The sequence below is a fragment of the Nicotiana tomentosiformis genome, chromosome 1, assembly GCF_000390325.3.
Source record: "Nicotiana tomentosiformis chromosome 1, ASM39032v3, whole genome shotgun sequence".
Lineage (NCBI taxonomy): Eukaryota > Viridiplantae > Streptophyta > Magnoliopsida > Solanales > Solanaceae > Nicotiana > Nicotiana tomentosiformis.
In genome coordinates, this window is record NC_090812.1 from 92,209,903 (window position 1) to 92,219,960 (window position 10,058).

Here is a 10,058-nt window from a genome sequence, read left to right on the forward strand (position 1 = left end):
AATATTACATTTTACGATATTCTTTGTCGGGTGATTAAAAGCGAAGTAAGATTTGTCAATTTGTGAGACACTAGAGAATATAAGGAGTATATTTTGAATAACCAGTACGTGATCAAGTTCTAGAAGGTCTTCTTTTGGTGCATGGTCAGATCCTTAGGAAGAAGGGTAGAAGTTTCAACGCTTAGAATTAAAAAATGGATAAGGGTCTCATTTGCTCCTCTACTATTATAAATAAGCCTTATTTACTCTATATTAAAGTTTTCTATCAAAAATATCTTTATCGTTATACATTAGGTTCATATTTATCTCTTACACGTTAAAACGGGTTACATTGCCCTTCGTTATATTTTGGGATCATATTTACCCATCTACTCTTCAAAAAGAGTTATATTTGCCCTTCGTTATACTTTCTTGACATATTTATCCTTACAATTATACTTTAGGATCATATTTTTCCCTCACCCATTAGATCATCATGTCCCACCTTTGTTTTCCTACATTGCGCTAATGTGAATTTTTTTTTCTTCCAATTTAAATATGGTCACCTATTTAAGATAATTTAACCCACCCACCCAATTTTAATAAGATACACTAACTAAAATAAATGAAAATCATAATTTCTAATCCCCCTCCCTCACTCGTCCATCTCTCTTCTCCGGGTCAGCTCCATATTTTTTGGAGAGCGAGAAAATTTTGGACAATGAGTGAACGAAACTATAGTGTTAACTCTAATTGATTTAAATAAATTATTTCATCTTTGTCTATGTTAATTTGTTTCCCTTTAATACTTAGGAATTAGGAGACATGAATCACTCAGTGATGTTTTGAAGTGTCTGTAGAGATACAACTCTGTAAAGTCTAAACTGGATCAATTGACCACGATTGATCCAAGAAAAGCAATTTCCTGATATGACATTTATGAAGATTGTGCGAAATACAATAGTTATAGCATCGACAACATATTGGCAAACAATAAGTTTGAACTCCAAATCACTAATCTAATACAATTCACAATTATTGCAGAACCAAAGTAAATTACGATTACACAACAATAGAGTTAAAGAAGTCTTATTTAAATTGGGTGGGTGGGTTAAATTATCTTTAAAAGGTGATCATATTTAATTTGAAAGAAAAAAAATCCACATATGCACTATGTAGGAAAACAAATGTGGGACATGGCGATCTAACGGGTGAGGAGAAAATATGATCCTAAAATATAATTGTAAGGATAAATATATCAAGAAAGTATAACGAAGGGCAAATGTTACCCTTTTTGAAGAGTAGAGGGGTAAATATGATCATAAAGTATAACGAAGGGCAAATGTAACTCGTTTTAACGTGTAAGGGGTAAATATGAACCTAATGTATAACGGTAAGAATACTTTTGATAGAAAACTTAAACGGAGGATAATTAACCTAGTTATGATAGTAGATGGAAAAATCAGACCCTTGTCCGATTAAAAAATATACTCCAATAAATATGTTTACCCGAAAAACGGATAGAGTTGAATTTATACGCAGTTCTAAGGATACGTGGTATAAATTGATACAAATTGGAAAAGATAAATGAATGTGTATTGAAATTAGTTATAAAAGAGATGAATGCAAACCGGACGAACTAGTTAGCCCAAGCATTCAGGTTCAATCACCTTCAAATTGAGTGAAAAACGATTGATAGAAGAAAGAATATGACTAAAAATACCAAAAGCCAAGAAAAGATAGGATTAGCTCTATTTCCTGTATATATTAGAATGAATATGTGTATCTATGCCCCCTCCTCTTACAAATGATAACCACTCTTAATATAGCGGGGATCTCTTTTTGGGTATAATTAAAAATATATAGTGGGGATCCCATGATAGATTAATTAATTAGTTTTTCATTGATTTCCGCCGAGATTCTCTCCCCAAATGCGACTATAACGGCTCTTTTGTCCATTGGCTCGATCTCGATCTTAGTCGGTCTCGGTATTGGTCGGTCTCTGGGTCTCGAACTCGATATTGACTCGAGCTCGATCAGTCTCTGCGTCTCGAGCTCGATATTGACTCGAGCTCGGTATTGATCGGTTTCTGGATCTTGAGCTCGATAACTCAACTTCACATCATAGCTCGATATTATAATGACGACTCTCGGTCTATCATGTTTCAATCTTGACTAATCACACGAAGGGCAAACTCGATTTTGACCGTATACAAAATAAGACAACTCTATAAGGTTCACTAATTAAAATATACTATATACTTCCTAATTACTAAAATAAAGAAGACTACTCGATAAGGTTCACGGGCAGTAGTGTAGAACGGCCACAACACTTCCAAGCTTGTAAACCACCCGCGATTTTGGGCCTTTGCTTCCCACATGCAGTAGCAGATGGCGAAGACAAGACTTTTAATAAGGTGGTGTGTGTATATATATACAATTTAATCTTACATATATAAAGGTCCCTACTAGCCCCGTCCGGAGTTGTCAACGGACATCTTAGAGGAAGAAAATGAAAAGGAAAAGCATCTTAGTACTTATCTACTATACAAATTAAAGTTGCAATTTCATAGTTTCAATTACTACATTATATGTGCAAAAGAAAAGGTATTTACATTTGCATAAAGAATAAATTTGAATATGCGAAGCAGCAGGTTCCAGCTATCGTCGTCCTTATATGGTCGAACAAAACATGATAAGATTGCCCTACTATACTCCTTAAATACACGAATCATCTTATGTAACGTGTAGATAATACATGTAAGATAAGTGTCATCTTACATTTGAATATTTTTAGGAGATTGACGGCCAATTATTTTGTATCCTTTTTCGATCCCTAACGTATACTTGAAGCAACTTTTGGGCAAACATTATTGCTTTATCTAAAAGGACTACTATAATACTCCTGCCTCCCCATGTTTTTGTCCACTTCTTACTCATAACAAAATTAATTTACAGTAAATAAATTTTACGAGAAAATGACACTTCTTAATGTAGGAACTAGGAAAGAGGTAGGAACGTGTATTTGAAGCAAAACCCCACCCCCTCGTAAATATTCATAAAACGCGTAAAATCAGGCCACGTGGCTTCAGATGGAAATTTCAGAGTAATTACAAATGTTTATCATACACGTGTGAGATTCCCAAAATGGACAGGTCCTAGGGGCCCCAAATAGGGTTGTAGGCTGTCATGGATGACGAGGGTCCACTTGTATCTTGCCCCAATTCGCTTCACCAAATTAATTTTGTACTATATAGTATGGGAGTACTGAATTGAGGAATCTGTAAAAAAATTACTCCTCATAAAGTACTCATCTGGCTTCATTTTACGTTAATTTGGAATTGAACGCGAATTCTAAGTCCTACGAAAGAATTTTTTAAAATCATGCTTTAAAACAAGTTTTGACATTAAAATATAAAATTAATTTTTTTTAATATAAAGAATACTATTCTTTTAAAACAGATTGAAATTATAGGGAATATCAAATAAAATGAGATATATAAAGTACTGCTCCATATTCCAATTTATATGAAATTGTTTGATTGACAATAGAATTTAAAAAAGAAACGAATACTTTTAAAACTTGTGGCCTCAAATAAGTCATAACATATGTGTGACTATAATTTTTTGAAACTTGTGTATCAAATATACTATTCCCCGATCCATAATAAATGATTTTTTGGATGCTTTCATACAGATTAAAAAATTTATCTTTTAACATTAATTAACAATGAAACTGATCATATTAACCTTTACTATCTATTCACATAAACACTCCTAACACATACTCCAAAGACGATGTAGGAAAAAAATAGTTAATTTATTCTTGAAATCTTAAAAAATCACTTATTTTGGATCACTAAAAAAAGGGTAAAAAATTACTTATTGTGCATCGGAGGGAGTAGAGTATTTATATGTTATAAAAGTTTTTCAATAATAATAGAATTGTAAGTTTAAATTTAAAATTAAATGTTCAGATGGAGTACTATTTTCATTAATAGGATACAGATGTTGACAAAAATCTAAAATGGGTGGGCCCATTATAAATTGCTTCAAATTTGTAAAACTTTGAGTCAAAGCGGACAAGTGTATAGTATTCTGAAATTAAAGTGATTTCACCTACTCCCAACGTCTTGTAAAACCTATGAAAATAAAGTACTCCTATTATTTGATGAGTGTTTATTGGAGCAAGGTATGCCAAATCAGTCCAAATGTAGATGGATTTATTTGCTACTCCATTAACACAATAAGTGAAGATTTAGCAATCGAAAGTTTTTCGGCGTAGATAATTAATATACATAAGCTGGGATTTTGAAAAAATATGAACAGCTAAAGCTTTTTATTGTTGTTATAGGGTTTTCCACAAATAGGGGTGACTTTAGATGAGGAGGAAAAAGCAAAAGCGTAATCCAACAAAAGACAGGACCTCGATCGATCGAAGATCGTGTTTCTTAAAAAGAGGAAAACTATGTAGGAGTACAATGTATCGATCATCAAGTGACTTTTCTAGTTTCTAGTAAAAGCAAAAGCTACACGTGCAGTAACTTTTTTTGATTGCTTCATTTTCCAACCTATATAACGTGGATCGATCATAAACAAAAAAGATAAACTGAATTTGAGGTTTCTATTCCCACGCCAACCTGAATACAGAAGATAACAAAACAGCCAAACTTTTCGTTTGTTTTTTTACTTGATATTAGGTACTCACATTAAAGTCTCAATCTGTTTGAATTCTCACACACACATATATATGACCTATTAAAGATGGTTTTAGTATTCTCAAACTGTAACGTTAAAGATGGAGTGATTCTATTCATATCTCACCATATATATTAATTAATTATGGTGACAAACTTTCAATATTCAAATAAATATTGAATTTTATTCACCCTTTCTGAAACAGGTTTTTCAACTTAAAGGAATAGGAAGTTGGAGGAAACGATAGAGATGATTTTTTTTAAAACTTTTGTATTGATTTTTTGGAGAAAAGAAGGAAAAAAATTATTACCAAAAATAAAGAGCTTTGATTCTGCGAACAGAATATATATACACATCTTTGAATGATTTTTTTTAGTTATATCAAAGGAAGACACGCCTATCAACAAGACAATTTCATTGATTGTCATAGATATAGCGTGAAATGACATTCATATAGTTTAGCAATTTATTCAAAGTATCCAATATTTATAAACAGGATAATTTCATTATTGGCGCTAGCTAGTGTGAAATGACATTCATATAAAAAAATTCGGTAAGAATATAGGTATCCAATAATAAGACAAATATTTTTTTTCTCTCTCATTATATTATTCTTATTCCTCTTTCATCCTCTCCTTTCACTTTTTTCTTTTTCCTTTTAGAAAGTATCACTAATATATACCTACAAGATCCAACTGTTCAAATTTCAGGAGCCATATATTTGTGGTCCTAGATCGTTAATAAAGTTTTTTTTTCCTTCTCAACCCAAAATAGGTATTTTAAAACTTTTTAAACCTAATTAATTCCACGGTTGAAGCTGTGGGCGATATATCCTATAAGTGAAGTTCCAATTTTAGGAACCATATTTGTCTTCAATCGTAAAAAGTGCCCTCTTTTCGTTTCAAGTGAAACAAAAAATAAGAGATACTCTGTCACTTCTAGTCACTGTTATCTTTGTTCTTTTCCATATAAACATTAGTATTTGATGAATTAAATTAAAATAATTTGGCTCCAAAAGCATATAAAAGTAGATCTAAAAAATAAGAAAAAGATATCGGGATCGCAAATCAAGCCGCAATCAACGATCTTGTTCACACAGTAACCGGTTTACCGGTCAAAACTAACGTCTGAATGCATCGATCAGTGTTCCTGCAACTCCAGTCTTTGGACCAGCATGCATTAAAAGCCAACCTGCAATTTGTTTACTCCGCAAAATTTACTAACATTCCATGTTTATATAGAGTATTAATTTATTATAGTTAGTTAATAAATTAAGATATTATTTATTAATTAATTTTCATTTAGTAATAACAATATATATCAAAATAAGTGGCCTTTCACCTATTTATTGTCCGTACAATTCTATAACCGGCTGAACCCGGTCAATCTTTGTGTCCACCTTCACACGATTCTCTGTGTACATGTTCCCACTATATATGCCTTGGCCTAATGGATTTACTATCTCTTCTTCTCCTTCCTTATTTATCTACTTTCTTTAGTATTTCTGCTTATTAATGGAAAGTTACAAAGACATAACGATAAAGATGGAAGATCCCATGTCTTATTTTGATAATTTTCCAGTTATTAGCAATTCATTTACAGGCTTAGTGTCAGATTATAATTTTGCGGTTGAAGGTAAGAATAATAGTATTAATTCATCTTTGGGGTTCATGGAGTTATTGGGTGTTCAAGACTTTTGTTCAACTTCAGTCTTTGATGTAAATAGTATTACTACTAATCTTGATCAGTTGTTACCAAAAGAAGAGAAGTACCATATAGAACCTGCAGTTTCTATATCTGAAGAAGTAAAGCCATCTCCAGCAGCTGAGAGCAAAAAAAAAATTACTGTAGCAGCTCATGAATCATCTAATAACATATTGAATACGCCATCAACGCCAAATTCTTCTTCGATTTCCTCTGAAACAAATGAAGGCCACGCTCAAGATGCAGAGGGCGAAGTAGCTGAGGAACAGATCACCAAGACAAAACTTCAGTATGTTCTTATTACTTGCACTAGAAAAAACACTACTTTTACTTTTTATTGTGTGAAAAAGAAAAAAAGAATCATAAACGTGTTTTCTTGAATCAAGTTTATAGTACTGCGTAGTTGTTATAGTGTAACTATACTGCGAGTGTAAATATATATATACCTAATTAATCTGCTGTTGCTAATTTCATTTTTGGGTTATGTGTAGGTTGAAAGCAAAGAAAACAGTTAATCAGAAGAAGCAGAGAGAGCCCAGAATTGCATTCATGACAAAGAGTGAGGTTGATTTTCTGGAAGATGGTTACAGATGGAGAAAATACGGCCAAAAAACTGTCAAAAACAGCTCTTTCCCCAGGTATATATATATATATATATCTCTATATACTCCCACTGCCAATAAAGAGCCATTATTTTGCACTGTTTTGTAATTATATTCTTCCAAAATCGTCTTAGAGTTTGGAAGGTTTTCGAATAAGCTCAGACGGGTTCCAGTTTGGCACAAATGCGTGGCCCTCTGGAAAATCACTTTAACAAATAAGCTGAAAAAGTTAAAAAAGAGAAAGCCTTTTTAGAAAAAGAAGATTAGATTTTATCCTTACACATATAGCCTATAAGGGAAAAAGAAGCTGTTTCCTTTTGTGATTGATTTGTAGTACTAGTTAACTATCTTCGAATGGATATTTAGCTTAATAATTAAGTGCATTTCCAAAAAAATATTAGCAAGTGTTGAAGGGGGAGAAAAGTTACTGAATTCATTATTATTTCCGTTTTTACTCTTACACTTGTGCTACACAACAAAGTCCAAATTCCCTCCTTGGTTTAAAGCTTGATCTTAATTTATCACTATCATCTAAAAGTACAATTATACATAACAATTCTCGTGATGATTATCTCTTTGTTGTTGTGAGGTTACTGCTACCAAAAATTAAACAGAGGGGGGTTGTTTGCTAAATGGAGAGTAAGAATGAGAATGAAAAACTCAAGGAAATACAGGTTTACACAATTATGATTAGTGTACAAGTCTAAGAGACTTTCACGTATTCAACTTTTAGGAATCGAGGACTCCAACCTATAAAAATATACATGCATCGCTCCTTCAGGTTTCCTAATAAGAGAGTTCATTTGTGTTTAGCCATTTCCCTAATTATGTTGAAGATTCTTATCATTAGTAATTCAACTTGCGGTAGCTATCAATCTTGTTGCAATGTAAATATTTCCAATTGTGGGTAACATGTGTTGGATCATATAATTAAGTAAATAAAAATGTGTTTTTTCTAACAACTTTTGCTTTTAGATGTTAAGCTCAGACACTTCAACATAGTATTAAAGCATACAGGTCCTGAGTTCGAATATCATTGTCATCCATTATCAAAAAGGATTTTCACGAGCTTTGCCTATGAAAAAGAATCAAACCTGCAGGTGAAAGAGCGTGTTACATATAGGGGCGTGTTACGTATATAATTAAATAAATAAAAGTATGTTTTCTCTAACAATTTAAACTTTTATACGAGATGATGACACTTCAGCATGTAAGTTGTTGCTATAGGTTAAAAAGGAAAATGATATGTACGTCCATGTTGGGAAATTGAATGACATATTGATTTGCAGATATTCCATATTTGTGTTTTAAACTTTATACATTACACATTTGTTGCAGGAACTACTATAGGTGCACAAGTGCATCATGTAATGTAAAGAAGAGAGTAGAGCGATGTTTCAATGACCCAAGCATAGTGGTGACCACATACGAAGGGAAACATACTCATCCAAGTCCCATGAATATGAATATGAATATGATCAATATGCCCCGCCCAACCTTATTTCCAACTCGAGTTTTCCCCTTGCCAGCTCCCACTGCCACCTTCCCTCTGCAAATGCCGTTCCATATTAATCAGTCCGCGCAGCCTCATTTCAACGACTTGACAACTCCATTAGCCTCGAATCTTGATCATGCCGCTTTGGTTGCTCATGGACGGCGCTTTTGCAGTGCTCCTCCTTCTGTGGAGATAATGAGAGACCAGGGGCTTCTTCAGGATCTCATGTCGTCCAGGGTGGTAGAAGAAGACTATAGATGATATATATATATATATATTATAGGTAATGAAGCAGTTGTAACATACTAGATGACAATCAGTGCTGAAATAACACCCAGTATGCATTACTTTGCTAGTGGTGGTACTCTTTGGCATTTTCGGTTTAAGGAAACTTACAGATATCTTTTGGCTCTAACAATGACGTTTTTGGGATCCAATATAATGTATGGGGTTTCTTTATCATGTTTATACTTTGCTGCTACAATAGTATGACGATGGATATGTAGAGTTCTTTGTTGTTTCTTGATCGAAAGGAATGCTCATTATTTTTATAACGTACGGTCATACCTCTCAATAAAATCCATATATATAACAAGACTTCTTTATAAGAATCAAGCTTTTTCGGAATCAATTTTTATGTTATGTTATAATATATGTTTTGTATAACAACACTTCGTTATAATATTCAAAAAATATTCCGAACAAACGATGTTGTTATAGAAAAGTTTGACCGTATATGCTTTTAATTTGGTGCATATCGAGTGAGGATAGGGTCCTAACGTGGATCCTAACTTGCGTTTGAAAATTATTGCTTCATAGTTAAGATAAGGAGGAGAATCTGTCTTATCTATGGCGAAAATAAAATTTTGGGCCAACGTAAATCCATTGGTCACTCAATTTTACTAACTGAAGTTTAAAAGTTCACCCTATCAGGATGACGAATTACATTATACTTCATAAAATCTCAAAATTCAAAAAAGAAGTCCAAATACCAAGAGGGGTTTATCACAATTTTTGCTTGATAACGCGGGTATTCATTGCAATGGTGTAGAACTGACATACGCTTAATAAGATTGGGCAATTTGTCCTAATTGGATCTTATTATTTCCTCCTTTCTCTGGTTCCTGGTTTGTCCTTCGCTTTTACGATTGCCATGTCCTAACTATAAATAAAAAGATGAATTCATAGATTTGATCAGATTCTATGTTCTATTTTCTAAAATTCATTTTTCAAATTTATTAACTATGTATAGACAGACAGATCAGACATACTAAACACTTACCGCACCGAGTGTGTATATCAATCTAATGGACACTAGGAGTCCACCAAACAGTATAGGAAAACCAGGTTATCTATCTCTTCCCACAGTAAATGAGCGAAAAGTAAAAGACACATGATGTTTACGTGGGCAACTCTTTGCTCAAGGGATTAAAAATCACGACCTACCCTATTTTGATTTCAACTCCACTAAACCGAGCAAACTTCAGATTACAACCTATTGCAATTTAGGAATTAAACTCTTAGTCCCGTCCTTTACAATAACTTTGTAAGCCCTTTGCAATAACTCTATCATAAAACAA

General features: G+C 32.9%; 1 protein-coding gene across 1 annotated transcript; it reads left to right on the plus strand.

Moving 5' to 3' along the window:
• The first annotated feature begins 6,083 nt into the window (after positions 1-6,083).
• Positions 6,084-8,940, plus strand: LOC104091130 (WRKY transcription factor 23-like). The gene is made up of 3 exons (XM_009596411.4): positions 6,084-6,670; positions 6,873-7,019; positions 8,322-8,940. Exons 1-3 carry the CDS (start codon positions 6,192-6,194, stop codon positions 8,737-8,739), a joined length of 1,044 nt encoding a protein of 347 aa, XP_009594706.1. The 5' UTR covers positions 6,084-6,191; the 3' UTR covers positions 8,740-8,940.
• Positions 8,941-10,058: the final 1,118 nt, after the last annotated feature.